This window comes from Sphaerulina musiva (genome assembly GCF_000320565.1).
Source record: "Sphaerulina musiva SO2202 unplaced genomic scaffold SEPMUscaffold_9, whole genome shotgun sequence".
In the NCBI taxonomy this organism is placed as follows: domain Eukaryota; kingdom Fungi; phylum Ascomycota; class Dothideomycetes; order Mycosphaerellales; family Mycosphaerellaceae; genus Sphaerulina; species Sphaerulina musiva.
Genome location: NW_016017391.1, coordinates 1,557,670 through 1,574,502, shown reverse-complemented (window position 1 = coordinate 1,574,502; position 16,833 = coordinate 1,557,670). Strand labels below are relative to the sequence as shown.

The window sequence follows — 16,833 nt, the reverse complement described above, 5'->3', positions numbered from 1 at the left end:
CTGGTCTGCCAAGAATATCAACGGGCCACCATCGTGAATCACTCGTTTCAGCTCATCTACTGGCTGTCATCGTTATCGTTGCATGGCATGAGCTCCGCCGCATCCGGTGGGCCATAGAACCACGCAGAGTCGCATACTCGCGGTCTCGCGGTCTCGCAATGCATGTACGAGCGAACTTTACTTTCACCACTTCCACCCTTCTCCGGAGCAAGGCTCGTCTCATGGATGCCTGCCAGTTCATACAAGACCAGACAAGCCGCGCTGACACGCCAGCTGACGACGCACACAGCAGAGCGCTGCCCTCGCTCGACACACTGACGGGTGACTGCCAGCAGATCCGGCTCCATTTACATATGTGGCCCATTAAGCGCCTTTGCGCTCTTCGCGCCATTTCCGCCATTCGCGCCAGCCCCAACATCGCCAGCATCGCATAGTCAATAAAGCCTCGATAACCGTGTCGAGCTGTTTAGTGCGCACGACGCCGCTCGCTGTCGCAGCGCAGGCGACAAGAGCTGGAACGGGAGAGGATTTTGAAGATGGCGGCAGTCCGACAGATGATATCGCAGAAACTTCGTTCTATGTCGCATGACAGGGATGTGATTGTTGCCTATCTCTTGCGGCCGGTCGACACAATGTGCCGCACACATATCGTGCATATACGACATTCCCCATGAACACTCCACACACAGCGAGACCACCATGAGCCTTAGCTCCCAGGCGCTCGCAGCAATACGGAGAAAAGACTGTGATAGAGCATCTACTGCCATGTTGGCGCAGCTGGCTTGAGACTGGGCCAGAGAAGATATAGCAACCCGAACATAAGAAGAGGCGGGTCAAGCACTGCATAAGCGCTGTTTATCGATGGCCATTTCTTTCGCCGTTGACAGAATAGAAGACTGTAAGACGTCACGTAGCTCGCCTTTGCGCCCTTGGAAGACGTCTCAGCGACATGTTATATCGAGTTTTGGCATTTGGCATGTCGTGCACGTGGCGATTGAGTTCTGCATGTCGTGAAGGCGATGTCTTCAACCACATATATGAGGACGTGCCCCTCTATTCGATGTTCTGTCACAACTGACACGAACAAACAGCTCAAGGGATACCAAAAGAGGACCATCTCGCACGCGAACCGACTAAAACCACTCGGTTTCCTCACGATGACTGTCAAAAACTTACTGTCAGAGTTCGAATTGTCACGAGACAATGCCCCAAATTACTGCAAATCGTGTGGTGCTAAGAACGGCGCCCATTTCTTCTATTGTAAAGGCCGTGGCAGAGGATGATGAAGTACTGGGGTGACCATCAGAGTATCTGTTGGGGAGGCATCCCAGTTCCCCTCCAGGAATGGTGTACTTAAGTACGATACACGTACTCTGGTCATGTACATACATAGGAGGTACCTAGTCTAGGTACTGAGTGGCCGACGAAGCTGAATGTGATGTACGTAATACGGTATGAGAGTACCGGTACAAATGTGCCCGGTATCACCTGAATTCGCCGGCGACGTCTCTCGGCGCGAACCAGTTCTATACTTACCAAACTCAACAGTTCTGTAGTGAGACTAGGTAAGGTCTGATTGAACATAGGGTCTATGCCTGTCGGGCGAAGGCATGCCAAGCTTGCTCAGCTCATTTGAATACGCCCTCGTGGACGTCGGTGTACAGGGAGGCGGCATACAAAATGTGCACAAGGTGCCTGGAGTTTGAGAGCAATCTGGAGCCAAGAAGCACATGCAGTCCTTCCCACGTGAGATGCTCGATGGCTTGATTCAAAGACGACTGCCAAAAGAGCCACGTACGGCGCGCTTGAATCTAGATAATGTATAGCACAGCTCAAAGGTGGCATGTACAGTTGATCATTGCCCTCGACTCCACGGTGTAAAGAAGCCAACGGCACCCAAGATCCTCTGCGATGTTTCCTCTCCACTAGCTCAACGATTCTGTTGTCCTGGAGCCTCCAATATGCAAAAGCACGTCGGGCTCTCGAACAAAATGCTTTTCGGCAGTGTTATTTTTTTGCGTTGTTCAATATTTATGGAAAAGAAAAATTTGCGAAACTTGAGCGCATATTTGTAGGGTGCGGGAAGGGAAGCGGGAGGGAGGGAGTAAGCGAATGGAATAGCGGCGCGTCAAAGGATGGAGGTCGCGCGTCTTGTTCGTTCCTTCCATTTCTCGAACGCGTGTTGACCAGCCTTTCGTATTGTGCACCACTACAACACCCTCACCGAAACGAACCCAGCGACATTGTGTACCAGGTGAATCGGATATAGCGACTACCATAGAGTGCGACGGAACTTGATCTTACCAGACGAGGCTACAACGCCAACAGCGCGCCAACAGTGCGCCAACATGGCTCTTCTGCAGTACAAGAACCTGGTGAATTACGAGGAGCAGACAGGTATACCACTCAGCGCGAGAACTTGTCCCGAACCTGAGCTGACTCGATGGTAGCGGCGTTTAAGGACTTTTTGCAAAACTTCAAATCCTCTTCCACGGAAGCCGAGGACGCATTGGACGATCTCCACTTGGACGGCGATGGCATGAGCGATGAGTACGATTTCATGGACGATGCAGACAATGGTGGTGCTACGAGACGGCGAGCTACGAGATCCAAGGCAAAATACATGAACATGTTACAGGATGTGGCAGATCGCAAGACGAGTCAAGTCTTAATAGACCTAGACGACCTCGAGCAGTACGAAAAGAGTCTTGATGAAGAGGGTGTGTCGCAGCTCAAATTGGTTTCGTCGATTGAAAGAAACGCGCATCACTATATCGAGATCCTGGCGCGTGCAGTGGACTCGGTCCTGCCACGGCCTGCCACAGAACCCAATTTCAAGGACGATGTGCTGGACATCATCATGAGCCAACGCTCGAAGCGCAACGAGGCAGTTGCGCAGCAGCAAGAGGCGGGAGGCGACGAGAACGGCATTCCAGAGTCTATCTTTCCACCAGAGCTTACCCGACGGTACACGCTCAATTTCAAGCCCATCACTCCGTCTGGCTCAAGCAGCGACAAAGGGTCAAAAGCTCTCGCTGTACGTCAAGTCCGTGGCGAGCATCTTGGACGCTTGATCACAGTTCGAGGTATCGCGACTCGTGTCTCAGATGTCAAGCCCGCGGTGCAAGTCAATGCGTATTCTTGTGATCGCTGTGGGCATGAGATTTTCCAGCCCATCACCACAAAACAATTCACGCCACTGGTGGAGTGCACTTCGGAGGACTGCCAGCAAAACAAGGCCAAGGGCACTCTTTTCTTGTCGACGAGAGCATCCAAATTCTTGCCTTTTCAGGAGGTCAAGATTCAGGAAATGGCGGACCAAGTGCCAGTGGGCCACATACCGAGACAGCTTACGATTCACTGCCATGGCGAGCTCGTGAGATCTGTCAATCCTGGTGACGTGGTTGATATCGCTGGCATATTTCTGCCTACACCTTATACTGGCTTCAAGGCGATCAAGGCCGGCCTGCTCACTGACACTTATCTTGAAGCCCAGCACGTCCGACAGCACAAGAAGGCATACGATGACATGGTTCTTGCACCTACCACAATTCAGCGCATGACCGAACTGGAGCGATCAGGCCAGCTCTACGAATACCTCAGCAGGTCCATTGCTCCAGAAATTTTCGGTCACGCAGATGTTAAGAAAGCTCTTCTCCTCCAGCTGATTGGTGGTGTGACGAAAGAAATGGGCGACGGCATGCGCATTCGTGGAGACATCAACGTCTGCCTCATGGGTGATCCTGGTGTGGCCAAGTCTCAACTCCTCAAGTATATCACCAAGGTGGCACCTCGTGGCGTGTATACCACAGGAAGAGGTAGCAGTGGCGTCGGACTTACGGCTGCTGTCATGAGGGATCCGGTTACGGACGAGATGGTACTCGAGGGTGGAGCGCTTGTGCTTGCTGATAATGGCACCTGCTGCATTGACGAGTTCGACAAAATGGATGATTCCGATCGAACAGCTATCCACGAAGTCATGGAGCAGCAGACCATTTCCATTTCCAAGGCAGGCATCACAACGACTCTGAACGCACGAACTTCGATTCTCGCTGCGGCCAATCCGTTGTACGGTCGCTATAACCCGCGGATATCGCCAGTGGAGAACATCAATTTGCCAGCCGCATTGCTCAGCAGATTTGACGTGTTATTCTTACTTCTGGACACGCCCTCGAGGGATGCAGATGAAGAGCTCGCTCGCCATGTCACACATGTGCACATTCACAACGTACATCCAGAGCCGCAAGGAGGTGGACTCATCTTCTCGCCGAACGAAGTGCGTCAGTGGGTAGCTCGTGCTCGATCATTCCGACCCGTGGTACCGAAGGCTGTATCCGACTATCTCGTTGGTGCCTACGTGCGGCTTCGACAACAGCAGAAGCGCGATGAAGCTGGCAAGAAGACATTTACGCATACCTCGCCGAGAACTCTGCTCGGTATCTTGCGTCTGTCGCAAGCGTTGGCCCGTCTGAGATTTGCAGATGAGGTGATCACTGAAGACGTCGATGAGTCGTTACGGTTGATTGAGGTCAGCAAGGCTAGCTTGTATGATGACAACCAAGACCGCAGAGGTGATCACTCGCCTAGCACGAAGATCTACAACCTCATTTGTGGTATGCGAGACAGTGGTGCCGCTGCGACTGGCGAAGGTCGTGGCGAGCTGGATATGAGACGGGTACGAGAGCGAGTGCTCGCCAAGGGCTTCACGGTACAACAACTCGAGTCAGCGATTGATGAGTACGCCGCGATTGATGTGAGTCACCTGGAATGTGGGCGAAGCATTGAATCCATGCTAACGTGCCTTGATAGGTCTGGCAAACCGCAGCGGAAGGGACGAGACTCGTCTTCATCGAGACTGGTGAGGACGACGAAGATATGGGCGACGAGGACTTTTGATAATAGAGTGCCACCAAGAAAGGACGATCATCGTATTTGGCGTTGTTTTCTCCACAGCTGCGGATTCCCAAGTCCTTCAGTTTTCAGAGCGATGGGAAACCAAAGGTCGCCCACCAGCATTTGTGTACTCCCAGACCAGATCATTTTTGGACGAAATATATGTCTGTCTTCATCGGCCACTGCGGCGCATGCAGAGAGAGAGAGTTTTGAGGCATCTTGGCATGATCCACAAGGTCAGGTAACGGGTGCCCCCCTTCCCCCACGCGAATACAATACTCCGCATAGGTACATTATGTTGATTGGCTGGTCTGCTGGTCAACGCGAGACAGGGTGAACTCCAGCGTCTTTTCGCGCGTTGTTTGGAGTGTGACCTGTTTTCTTTTTTTTTTCCTTTTTCTCTTCGACGAGTGTCCTTGATGAGGTATCGTCAGGACTTACTTGGAAACAAAACAGAAATCCCCGACTTGAGATCTCCTCCTCCATTTGGACTGGATCATCATCATGGTACTCCATTGTGAGTATCGGGAAAAAAAAGACAAAAGAAAGAAAAAAGAAAACTGCTCAGCTCTGCTTAGGTTACAGGTAGGTATCAAGATCAAGGGGAATTTCAGCTGACCTACGCCTTCTCTGGTACAGGTACTATCTTTCGTGCACAGCGAAATAATAACTCGATTAGCCGGTCAGCCAACCAGGAGGAGGGGCCCTTTTTGGTGCAGAGGATCTTCACCTTACCTACTTTACTTTATATGCTCGCTTGAGGGTTCGAGGGTTCGAAGACTGAAGATTGTTTTCAGTTGTTATTGGTACCCTTTCCTTCCTTCCTTCCTTCCTTCCTTCCTTGCGAAGTGGTGGCTGAGTGGGTGCTGCTAGAAAGGAAAGAAAAAAAAGCAAAGAAAGAGAGAATATCGATTGAATGGATGAATGAAGCAGTCCTGTGTTAGCCCGCCAGGCTACCTGCGTGCATGGACGATGAAACCGGGTACGTACAACGAACCTTTACTTTTCCTTTTTTTTTTGAGATCCCCCATTCCCTCTTAGCGGCGCTGGACCATCAATCCCTCGCTTCTCCTCCAAGTCTTTTTCGGCAGCTTTTCAGCGAGCAAATTCCATGGCTGCGATTAAGACTTGGAGGAGAAGCGAGGACGGCATGGATGGATGGATCGACCAACTAAACTCGTTTGCACACGGCACAGTCAGTCACGATGTCATCGTCGTTCTTAGTTGCAAGATACGATCTCCTGAGCAGCTTTGTGTGAGATTGACTCTTCCCGTTGGGGTTTCCAAAAGAGGTTCAAACTTCTGCTGGTCCCTGCGTTGCTATTTGCGATGGATGCTGTTGGAAGCACACTAGCAGGTTGTCAAATTCCAGGTTCCGAAGGACTTTCCACTGGAGGAGACTGGCGGCCTGTGGGGCATGTCCTTCGAGATCCGGGTCCTCATCTTAATGAATGCTGATGATACAATTTCTTGGAAGAATGGTAGGTACCTAGGTAGGTAAGGTCATATCTACGTCTTGCTCTGGTCATCAGCGATTGCCTCAGCACTGGTTGCGCTTGCTTTGGGCACTCACAGCTCTAGTACCTTCCAGATTCCTACCGTCCTTTCTAGCTTGTTGTCTTGGCACAGGAATACTCACAATAGCGACTTCGGACTGATCAGGACATCTGGGATTGCCACTGAACCCTCAGCAAAACACATCCCTTTGAACTCGATTAATGAACCACCAAAAGCATTCACGGCTCTCAAAGAGTATTCACGTGTAACCTTCTTGCCTCCGACGTCTCTGGTGGAAGCGGCGACATCGAATAGGGAGAGTCAGCGTCGACGAAGAGACATGACTGGAGGAGTCATGTGACAAGATCGCCATGAGCCGCGACAGAGAGATACGGAATCGCAATCGGGCAAGGTACGTCTAGCGGGAAGTACTTTGTCTCGTGATGTACCGTGACGTGTACTGATAGTGCTGCGGCGACGATGAGAGCAGATCCTCCCGCGGGCGAGAAGGATGCAGCAGAATCACGATAGGAGAGAACGGATCGCGAGTGTCAGGCGCATGCAATGCTAGCACCCCGAGGACCAGGAGAAAGACATCATCGGAGCGCCCGAGGAGGGGGGAGGAGGAGGAAAGGATGATTGTGTTGCAGCGGCACGTTCTCGGGACTGGACAACAGAAGCGCGAGGGAAGAGACACTCTCTTTGTTGACAGCATCATCCCACGACCGATAGATGGGTTGCAAGTAGGCATCTGCCGGCTTCGTGAGTCGGTCGGCAAGGACTGGGGTTGGGTGTTGCTTGCTGGTCTGGTCTCGTCTGGTACACACACACTATATGCTGACATCTAGAATCGCCTTGGATCTTTCTCGATTACGAGGATCTCCCGCCCTTCGTACGATCCACGCGGTTAGATCTACCTGGAGGTCCCGGGAAAAATAAAGGGCACCTTCGCTGTCTGCCTGCCTGTCTGCCTGTCATCCATCAGCGCGTGCGGGGGGATCCCGATTTTACGATGAACGATCTTTTCCGCGATACACATTTCTCGTCGCAGCAGGCAGCACCGGCTGGACAGCTTGATCATCGTAGGAGCAATAGTGCATGATGATAAGGAATGGAAAGTTGCCGCACTCGCTTACTTATTACTCTCACAGGGCATTGCAGACTTCCGGGCAAGAGCATAATTCTTCCATCATCTTGACGGTATTAAGTGTTCTTATTTGCTTGCTTGCTTGCAAGGGTTGCCTCTCTTTGGAGGCTGCAGCTTTGTGTTTGCCGAATGCAACACACATCTTTTCAGTCCCGCTGTCTTGTCCCCCCTCCCCCTCCTCTCCTCCCTCGATCAGGCAGCAGCATCACTCTCTCAACTGTGCCGTACCAGAGTCCGGTCAGTCCGGTCAGTCCGGTCAGTACGACGACGACAACTTATAGGTGTAGACAGAGTAAAGAATCTGGATGAGAGGGAGGGAGGGTGGGAGGGGGATACAACTGAGGGAAGCACTGGATGAGAGGCGTCGAAAGGATTCCAATGCCCGTCCGTTGATGTGTTGGTCCGGCGGCGCATGGGACTGGGAAGAAGCTGTGCCTCGATCCTGCCGCCAAGCCCAAAAGGTAAGTAGTCTCTTTTTTTTTCTTCCATGGTGAACATCATCGAGTGGGTCAGGGATGAACGCAGTCAACAACAACAAGAACGTCCATCCATCCATCCATCCATTTGCCAAAGAAAGAAAGGGAGAGAGAGAAAAAAAAGAGACCACCAATGAGAATGATCGAGTCCAGGACACAAACAACAAAAGTCTCTTCTGCCGCACAATTCGTACCCAAGCTCGCATATTATTATTATTTGCCGCAGCCGACCGGCACTTTCTTTTTTGGTTCCCTACATGACTCTCTCCCTCCCTCACCCTCCCTCTCCCTCTCCCTCTCCGTCCCGTCCGTCCCTCTTGTCTCGGGGTAACCCATAAACCGAAACCAAGTTTCGCCTCCCGCGAAGCTTTCCATAGCTGCCGTACTTCAGGGCAACCTTAAGGCCCGCTAATTGAGTCGCCGTGCATGACTGCACCGTCAGGTGACCTAACTATCTACCTCCTACCTCCCTACCTCCCTAGACCCAGTATGTAAGGTAGGTAGTTTTTAGTTCGTAGTTGCGATACGGGTCGGTAGGTAGGAAGGTAGGTAGGCAGGGGAAAAGTTCCACGCCGCACAGCACAGCCCAGCCCAAGCGCAGCCCAAGCGCGGTTCCAAGCCCAGAGAAAGGGAGAAATTGTTTTTGTGTGTTCTTGTTGCTGTTGTTGTTGTTGTTCTCATCAAGATTTTAAAAATGATGTTTTGGTGGTGGAGCCATGGATGATGGATGGATGGATGGATGCGAGATCTACAACAAATCTCTCATCCAAGCCTTGTGCCTGGTCTGGTGTGTGCTTTTGCGGCGCATGGAAAAGCTCGCGTGGCGTACTGGTTTCGGGGTAGAGGACGCCCGTCTCCCCCCCCCCCCCTCCCCTCCCATCCCTATCCCCAACCCCAACCCCATCCCCGCCCACTCACGTTCGGCTTTGCTTGGTAGTATAAGTCTTAATTAAGGTATTCTTTTGTGTCGTGTGCCGCGTGAAGGTCGGTTGGTTAGTGAGTTGAGAGCTGAGAGAGCTGAGTGAAGTGAGTGAGAGTGAGAGGGAAGGTTGGGCTTTGGGGATTATTGTGACTTGGCCCGGCACTTCGGTTTTGACTGTGTGTGTGAGTTGAGTTGCAAGCAATACAGCAAGCAGCAGGATGCTTGGTATTACTGCTGTGCCGATAAGGCTTTACATGCTCCGAGCCTGCCCGCTGCTGCTGCTGCAGTCACTACCTACTACTCCTTCTTGATTTATTATTTGAACGAATAAAGGACTGCGTGCGGCACAGTGGGACAACGACGAAGGACGACTTAAACCAATCCAACTCACTTATATCGAGAGGGTATACAAGAAGCTATCATCGAGGGAACTTGTCGAATAAGAACAAGAAGAAGACGAACAGGAAGACCAAGAAGAAAGAATATGACCACCACTACCATCAAATCGGAACCACCACCACCACCATCATCATCATCACCATTTGTTGTAAACTTCGACACCGGACTCCTCCTAGAAGAGAAGAAGAAGCACATGTCTCCACGTGCTCCTCCTTCATCCGTAGGCGCATCGGATCTGGGACGTCTGGCGTTGGGCCGATCATCCGGTGCGAGCCGGAGTATGGTGAGCAAGATGGGCGTCACGACGAGATCGGGAGCCAAGCGAGAGGAGGAGGCCGCTGCTGCTGCTACTGCAGCTGCAGCTAGCGCGAGCAAGGGAGAGTCTTCGAGGGGTTCGGCTGCGAAAGGGGATAAAGGGAAGGGGAAGGAGAGGGGTTCCACGACTATGGCTATGCGCAGATCTGGGAAGGCTTCAGCTGCTGCTGCGCGCAAGGACCCCGACGACGATGATGGCGATGATGATGATGATGGCGACGACGATGAAGATGACGATGATGACGAGGACGACGAGGACGATGATGATGATGATGATGATGGTGAGAGCAACGACGATGGCGAGCGCGGCCCCGCTGCTTGGGGAGTGAGGCAGCGGGTGATGGCCATTCACTTGATCTACGAACCATCTCAGCACTCTCTTTCTGAATTCATGAGAGAGGATTTGCCGGAGAGATCGGAGCACAGGCAAGTGATTACATGTCTGTGAAAGACAGACACAGACACACATGCTGCCTCTCGTACTAACATCGGGCAGCGCTTTGTATCGCAGACAAGTGTTAGCCATCTCCGGGCTCGTGCGCACTCAGGCGGACTTGGTGACCCTCAATACACCCGTACCATGCCAGGGTCCGGCATGGTCCAAGCAGATGGTAGAGCAGATGCGCAAGCGCTGGCACAATATCAGAGATCAATACACCGCGTACATTGCGTACTGCCGGAATCCGCAACTGCCGAGACAAGGCACGGATGTCGAAGGCACAATCTTGTCGATTCAACAACTCCTTTATGCTGTGCAGGACACCCTGATACAGTTCACCAGTATGGCGGACGGTGCCTCACTGCAGATGCTGGACCTTCTCCGGGAGGTGCTCCTCCACCTGCGCTACTGGCGTCATGATGCGAGGCCCGCTAATGCACCTTCATATGCTGGCGGCAGCCAGAACTTCGAGTACAACCTTTTGTTTCGCTTCGCAGGATTCCCAAGCAACTGGCGAAGCTGCGTGGACGTCGTCGGTGTGCTCGGCGAGAAATATGGCGCTCATTTCAAACGACGGGAGAAGGAGTGGCAGTCTGCCTACTATGAGCTGTACAAGGCGCTGGCGCCGTACCCGGGTGATACAGGAGCCTTTGTGGGAGCGTTCCATGGAAGGTTGAGTGAAGTAGGAGGTACGTTACGTTCGGTGTCGATGGCAGAGAGTTGCTCTTTTCGTGCGCAGAAATCAAAGCTGACGAAGAGTTGTTGTAGTGTCGATGTCCACCTAAAGAGGACAGACAGCTGGGGCCGAAAAAGCGATGATCCGCGGGCCAATGCCACGGGTTTGGGAAATCCCAGTGCTGTGGACTGGGAACCGCGGGCGCATGTGTCTGGGTCAGTGGCGCACAGGATCGACGCGAGAGTGGATTGCATTTGGTGGTGGAGCACCTCCCACGAGGGCGCTGCTTTGCATCTGACGGCCGATTCAAGGGCACCCTTTTCTCTCCCCCCTCCCTCTCCTTTTACAAATACAATGTAGCAATAGATTTTCGCGCATGATCTGTTTGTTGGTTTCCGTTCGGTCATCGAGCGACTCAAATCAGGTACCGAGCACCTTCCTATGGTTCCACTCTGCGCCGCTTTGTCTCACCTGTCCCATGGTTGACGGGCTTTTTAGTAGGAAAAGCTTCGGGTCAGCTCATTCGACCCGTTGTCACTCGCTCAGAGAAGCCGGCGAGAGTTTGGTCAAGATCGTCTCGTCTGCGAAGTGCGCATGCCTGTAATGTATCATCGCAAATGATGAATGGCGGCCGGCTGGCGTAACTGCGACTGCAAAACATCGTCTAGGTTAATGTACGCGCGCACGCATGTTCTGGCATCGGAGTTAGGAAGCATGGAATGGATTGGGTATAATGAACGCTGTCAATTCCGAAAGCATTACGAAGAGCAGCGGCGCAACCAATGAACCACAAAGATGCGATCGAATGTCCCGAGTACTGCTGCCGAATACGGACAGCTGAGGCCCGGGAGGGGCATGGATTGTCGCAACGGATGCTTGAATTCCCATCATCGATGAGTCGAACGAATGCTGCCCAATGGAGAGAGAGCAATACGTGAGTCGGCATGGACAGGCTGTCCTCGGTGAAAGGTCCGAAGGAAGAATGGTGCCCATTTTGTTGTTGTTCGAGAGCTCGGTGCCTCGGGCCCGGCAGCTATGTATACCTAAGCACACAAGCTTATTATGCCCAGCACCATCAGACGATATTCAATATTACAGGGTGTCATCAATATCGGAATGTCGCTCCGTCCTGAAGGATTCGCTTGCTGCCCATCCTACCCAATTTTGGCTGAAGAACGTGCGATTTAGCCGAGCGTGGGAGCCATTGGACGCGGTACCGATTCCGTCAATGGCCAGGCAGCACGCGTGATAGATGCAGCACTTCGCAAACCGCGGTCAGTGGTGAGTTGAATCGTGGTATGATGCGGTTGCACTTCTGCAGAGAAATACATCTGCTGTCACTTGCAGCACACCTGTGTAACCTTAATTTACGGTAGAGCCTGCCGAAGAACTGGCGCCAGCGCTCGCGGGGGAGCTGGGGCTGGCAGTATTAGTGTTGCTCTGGCTGCCATCGTCGGTCTCGTTGATGGGCTTTCGAAAGCGGCCCTGCATCCAGCATCGATACATCTTGAGCTTACGCTGTCGGTTGACGAGCATGCGTCTGTCGACGGCTAGGTTGAGAATTTCGAAGCTTCTGGCCGCAATTGGAGTGTTCTGGGCTTCGCCCTGGTTGTCTTGGCAATCAGTCGGAAGCCAATGCGCACCACCCCAGATGCTTCGCAACTCCTGTTCGTCGAAAAAGTAGACTCGCGTGCCATCGCCACGGACATAGAAGTTTTCGTCCAGATACCTGCCCTTTTTGAAGCGCACTTGGGCCAAGTCCCCGCGACCGTAATCGCGAAAGAGTATCTCGCCGCCTGGCTTTAGCAGCGTGTAAGCATTATGCACCGCCTGCGCCCACTGATCCGGAGAAAGCGCGCTGAAGATGAAGATCATGACTATGATGTCCACAGATCCAGGGCCCAGCCCTGGAGGCAGTTCGGCACTCGCGGCGTCCCATACATCGGCCTGCAAGATGGGGACCTCCTGGTTGTTATAAGCTGCTTGGGATCGGATCACCTCAATCGCTTTCTTGCTGTAATCGCACGCATGTAGTTTCAACTCCGCGTTGTGATTGTTCGCGAGCACTGGAAATGCAGTATTGCCGGCACCTGCACCCACCTCTAACACCGTTGCAGGCCCGTACCCTTCTCGCGTCACCTCACCAAGAATGGGGAACTCTTGCACGAGCCATTTACGGTCCTTGAAAAAATTGGCCTGGTTGTTGCTGTAGAACTTGTCCCACCACTTCTCGGGCCGTTCGTTGAAACGCTTCTTGTCAAAGTCCGAGACCTGGTTCTCCTTCTGGAACAGCGTCTGTTGCTCAATGAAGTCTTTGTATTCGGGATCCACTTCAACGTGATCCCACGCGTTGTGTGCAAAAATGTCGTCGCCGTCTTCCAGATGTCGCGACCCAAATTGGAAGGGATCGCTGCGCTTCTCCGGATTATTCTTCGAGTCTGTAGCTGGTTTCCGGATGGGTTCGAATGTCGCCGGTACACCATAGGCATCTTCACCTGGCGCTGTTGGGTCCAGAGGCGGCGTGGCCTTTTCTTTGACAGTCACATATTCCCGCATATGTTCCATGCCCTTCGTGAGTTGCGCCTTGGCCTGCCTCGCCCGGCCGGCCTCTGGTTGGCGTCGTTCTTCTGCAGCGGCCATTGTGCGTGTCCTTCGATGGTGAACTCTTGGCGCTGCAGAGAAATTCAGCTTGGAGAAAGTGGTTGTTCACTTGGAACTGACTAGCGGCGGCCCGCGGCTGTCGGCTAATAGCCACCGGTGACGCCTGCCGCGCGCCGCGCGCTTGTGGAAGCAATGTCATGTCTAACAATTGTCTATGATGCCATGGATTACCATAGTGTCAAGAATGCTGGGACACATCAACAACACACGTGGCACGATACAGAATTGTTCACTTCACGCCCTCGACACACATCGGGACATGCGCGTACAGACTGTGGTATAGCAACACATCTCTCGCCCGTGCTACCGCCATCATGAACTCTATCCGTCCCCTCTCCTCCACCCTCCTGCAATCCTGCACGAAGACTCCCTACACCTGCCGAGCTGCCAGCCTCGCAAATGCCTCGATACGACCACCTACGAACCGTGAACGACCGCAGCGACGAGGTTTCTTTGGAGCTCCGGGAGGCAGCGCGAATCCGTTCGGCTCCAATCAGACCTTGACAGCGCAACGGACATTGCCATTTCCCTCGACCGTAGTCTACGACATCATCTCCGACGTGGCATCATACAGCCAATTCCTGCCCTACTGCCGCGACAGCACCGTCACGAAATACTCGGAGCCCGCTCAAGATGGCAAAAAATACCCCGAAGAAGCCAAGCTCGTCATCGGCTTCAACGAGCACATCAGCGAAGAGTTTACGTCGCGCGTCTACTGCGTGCCAGGAAAAGTAGTCGAGGCCGTATCGGGAAACATGAAGAGCAGTCTCTCGGGCGAGGAAATCGCGCATCACAGCGCCCGGCCAGCGCCAGATCAGGACCCGAGCAGAAAGGATACGGTTATGGCGCATTTGTTGGCCCGATGGTCGTTGAAGCCATATCACTATAAACCCCCTCCCACGAGCGCGATACACAAGGATGACGCGCATAAGAACACTGCAGAGACGAATCCTGTCAGAAGTCAGGATAAGACAGAGGTCAATTTGGCGATTGAGTTCCAGTTCTCCAACCCAATGTACGCGGCGGTCGCAGGCGGCGTTGCACCCAAGATTGCAGAGAAGATGATTGAGGCGTTTGAGAAGAGAGTGAAAGAGGTCATGATTGGCATGGGACATGTCAGGGATGAGGCAGCGAAGAAGCGCTCCTTGTAAGATAGATATGGAATGGAAACGGCATTCAAGGAGTAAAATTCTAGCAGGACAAAAAAAGAGACAGAAAGAAATGTTACTATACCATTTTCGTGTATCGATACAAGCCTCTGAAGTGGAAGAAGAAGAAGAAGAAGAAGAAGAAGAAGACAAAAAAAGATTAGACGTGCGCGCATGCATGCGCTTGATGTAAATACAACACCAATAACAACATTCACAAATCACAAATCACAAAATGGGAAAATCAAGGTGTACATACAGATGAGGAGACAACAAGAACAGTGGGAAGGAAAAGAAAAAAAATCAAGTCATGAACTTCGTACCTTACTGGGGATATCAACTGAACAAGACCTGTTGTTCTCTCTCTCTCTTTCTTCCCCCTCAAAAAACCGAAAAGACTATGCACCACCACCACCACAACTCATATCGATCGCTTTTTCCTTCGCAGATTCAAGTTCATACAGACATACATACATACCCCTTTTTTACGTCTGCGAGTGAGTGGTGTGTATGTGTGTGTGTATACACTGCGTCCTTCTTTTACTCCCTTCCATTAACTCTTCTCGCCCAATCATCACGAACTCGCATAGCATCGACGACATCAATTTCCTTTCCCAAGCCCACAAAGCTCGAATGTTCCCACCATTTCTTCTTCTTCTCACTCGTGCGCTGCTGCTGATGCTGCTGTCTCCTCCTCTCATCTTCCGTTTCCGTTTCAGTTTCCGTATCGGCGAGTCCGCCATGGCCTTCGTCGCCCGCGACTAGCACCGTGTGGCCGACCCAGCCTTGGAGTTGAGCTACAGTTTCGCCATCTCGGCCGGAGAGAGTGTCGCTGATGTAGACGATTTGAGGAGCCAGATGGCGGAGGATGCTCACGTAGCCTGCAGGTGTTGCGAATGGCATGATCTTGGTCGGGTGGTCGACGAGAGATTGTGCTTGTTGTTGGAGATGGTCAAAGGTAGGGTTGGTGGCTTCCATGTGTGGGGAGATGGATGGGAGCTCGCTTCCGGGCGTTTGTGCAGGAGTCGAGATGTTCGAGTACGAGGAGCCCAGTGCAGAGGAGGCGCTTGTCGAAGGGAGTTTCTTGAGATTGGGGGCGTAGATCAGGACGAATAGGTCAGTAGTGTCGGAATCCAAGGCTTCCGGGAGGTGGGATAGAATGGACTAGAGTCTTGTTAACGAGAGCTTGGAGGTCACAGCTGGCCAACCAACTTACACCGTGTTCAGTATGGAACGCATCTTCGTCATATGTATTGTGGTCTTCCACGTCTGCGCTGACGACAATAGCTACGATCCGCTTCGCGCGACCTTTTCCTTTACCACCACCTCTGGAGCTTCCTCTCTTGCTACTCTCCGTATGGTCTATTTCAGCTGTTTTGTTTCTCTGCCTCTCCTCTGCCTCTTCACTCCATCTTTCATGATCGCTGAAACCTTCACGCTCGTCCAGCCCCCGCCTCTCCACACTGTGGTCTCTGCTGTCCACTTCCATGATGCTTCCCAGTGCTTTGCCCGCTGCAGCCATGCCACCCATGACCTGCTTGGAAGCGTTGTCAAAGAACTGCTGGGGGCTCGGCGTTCTTCGCATTACGCGCCCCAAGAAGCTAGCATCATTGCGTTCTGATATGTTCCGCGCGGCATTGGAGCTCTCATCATAGTACGCACTCGCAGACTCGCCGCCATAGCTAATGCCCGTCACATCTTCACTGACAGGCTGAGGCGGCTGCGTAGGATCCTGCAGTGGTATATAGCCACCATCTACAGGTCCAGACCGGGGTGGGGGGCCAGAATATGGCTGAGAGCCTTGAGTTGAATATGGTCCTCCTGGTCCCGGCGCTGTCGTTGGACGGGGCGGTTTGTCGTTGGGGTAGTCCTCCTCATCATGCTCAGTACGCTCACTCCATATCCATGCTGCTAAGCCGCCCACTGCAATCGTTCCAATTGTGACCAATGGAACCCAGTAGCCGAGGACAGAGTGGTTGCGATTGTGGCTTCCTCCTGGTGGTAGCGGCGGCGCGTACAGCGGGCGACCACGAGCGGTGCGTGGAGCGGGCGTCCTGCGGATATTGTTCCTGTCGTACGACATGCCGGAGTCTACACCAGCATTGTTGGTGTACGGGTGTAGAAGATGTCAGTGTGACTGTGGAGTGTGGAGGAGGGCCGGTGGGCTGGGGCTGGACAGCGTCATGCTCATGCTGTTTGTTTGGCGGTGGCTGGAGCATTGATGGCACGGTGACAAGACGTTAGCATCAACTCTATCGCT

The 16,833-nt window shown here is 52.8% G+C and overlaps 6 protein-coding genes across 6 annotated transcripts; 3 read left to right on the top strand and 3 right to left on the bottom strand.

Moving 5' to 3' along the window:
* The first annotated feature begins 2,229 nt into the window (after positions 1-2,229).
* SEPMUDRAFT_91476 (DNA replication licensing factor CDC47) lies at positions 2,230-5,107 on the top strand. The gene is made up of 3 exons (XM_016910555.1): positions 2,230-2,397; positions 2,451-4,753; positions 4,810-5,107. Exons 1-3 carry the CDS (start codon positions 2,349-2,351, stop codon positions 4,894-4,896), a joined length of 2,439 nt encoding a protein of 812 aa, XP_016758379.1. The 5' UTR covers positions 2,230-2,348; the 3' UTR covers positions 4,897-5,107.
* Positions 5,108-9,749: 4,642 nt separating this feature from the next.
* On the top strand, positions 9,750-10,856 carry SEPMUDRAFT_158390 (uncharacterized protein; the record flags this gene model as incomplete). The annotated part of the gene is made up of 3 exons (XM_016907789.1): positions 9,750-10,075; positions 10,146-10,777; positions 10,828-10,856. The coding sequence occupies exons 1-3, from the start codon at positions 9,780-9,782 to the stop codon at positions 10,854-10,856; spliced, it is 957 nt and encodes a 318-aa protein (XP_016758378.1). The 5' UTR covers positions 9,750-9,779.
* A 543-nt stretch (positions 10,857-11,399) lies between these two features.
* Positions 11,400-12,134, bottom strand: SEPMUDRAFT_151246 (uncharacterized protein). Its single transcript, XM_016906694.1, has one exon. It carries the CDS (start codon positions 11,755-11,757, stop codon positions 11,470-11,472), a length of 288 nt encoding a protein of 95 aa, XP_016758377.1. The 5' UTR covers positions 11,758-12,134; the 3' UTR covers positions 11,400-11,469.
* SEPMUDRAFT_50764 (actin-binding protein ABP140) lies at positions 12,127-13,329 on the bottom strand (the record flags this gene model as incomplete). The annotated part of the gene is made up of 1 exon (XM_016909176.1): positions 12,127-13,329. One exon carries the CDS (start codon positions 13,327-13,329, stop codon positions 12,127-12,129), a length of 1,203 nt encoding a protein of 400 aa, XP_016758376.1.
* A 291-nt stretch (positions 13,330-13,620) lies between these two features.
* SEPMUDRAFT_151245 (uncharacterized protein) lies at positions 13,621-14,796 on the top strand. Its single transcript, XM_016906693.1, has one exon. It carries the CDS (start codon positions 13,740-13,742, stop codon positions 14,574-14,576), a length of 837 nt encoding a protein of 278 aa, XP_016758375.1. The 5' UTR covers positions 13,621-13,739; the 3' UTR covers positions 14,577-14,796.
* Positions 14,797-14,891: 95 nt separating this feature from the next.
* SEPMUDRAFT_165894 (uncharacterized protein) lies at positions 14,892-16,733 on the bottom strand. Its single transcript, XM_016908193.1, has 2 exons — positions 15,790-16,733; positions 14,892-15,737 (listed from the first exon to the last, which is right to left on the bottom strand). The coding sequence occupies exons 1-2, from the start codon at positions 16,654-16,656 to the stop codon at positions 15,114-15,116; spliced, it is 1,491 nt and encodes a 496-aa protein (XP_016758374.1). The 5' UTR covers positions 16,657-16,733; the 3' UTR covers positions 14,892-15,113.
* Between the last annotated feature and the right edge of the window lie 100 nt (positions 16,734-16,833).

What these genes read in the sequence shown, in the direction of transcription:
- SEPMUDRAFT_91476 (XM_016910555.1), top strand. Translation starts at nt 2,349, where the DNA reads ATGGCTCTTCTGCAGTACAAGAACCTGGTGAATTACGAGGAGCAGACA. An exon ending in GAATTACGAGGAGCAGACAG is followed by an intron (nt 2,398 to 2,450) that starts GTATACCACTCA and finishes ACTCGATGGTAG; the next exon opens with CGGCGTTTAAGGACTTTTTG. An exon ending in ATGAGTACGCCGCGATTGAT is followed by an intron (nt 4,754 to 4,809) that starts GTGAGTCACCTG and finishes GTGCCTTGATAG; the next exon opens with GTCTGGCAAACCGCAGCGGA.
- SEPMUDRAFT_151246 (XM_016906694.1), bottom strand. Translation starts at nt 11,757, where the DNA reads ATGGGCACCATTCTTCCTTCGGACCTTTCACCGAGGACAGCCTGTCCA.
- SEPMUDRAFT_151245 (XM_016906693.1), top strand. Translation starts at nt 13,740, where the DNA reads ATGAACTCTATCCGTCCCCTCTCCTCCACCCTCCTGCAATCCTGCACG.
- SEPMUDRAFT_165894 (XM_016908193.1), bottom strand. Translation starts at nt 16,656, where the DNA reads ATGTCGTACGACAGGAACAATATCCGCAGGACGCCCGCTCCACGCACC. An exon ending in CGTTCCATACTGAACACGGT is followed by an intron (nt 15,738 to 15,789) that starts GTAAGTTGGTTG and finishes ACAAGACTCTAG; the next exon opens with TCCATTCTATCCCACCTCCC.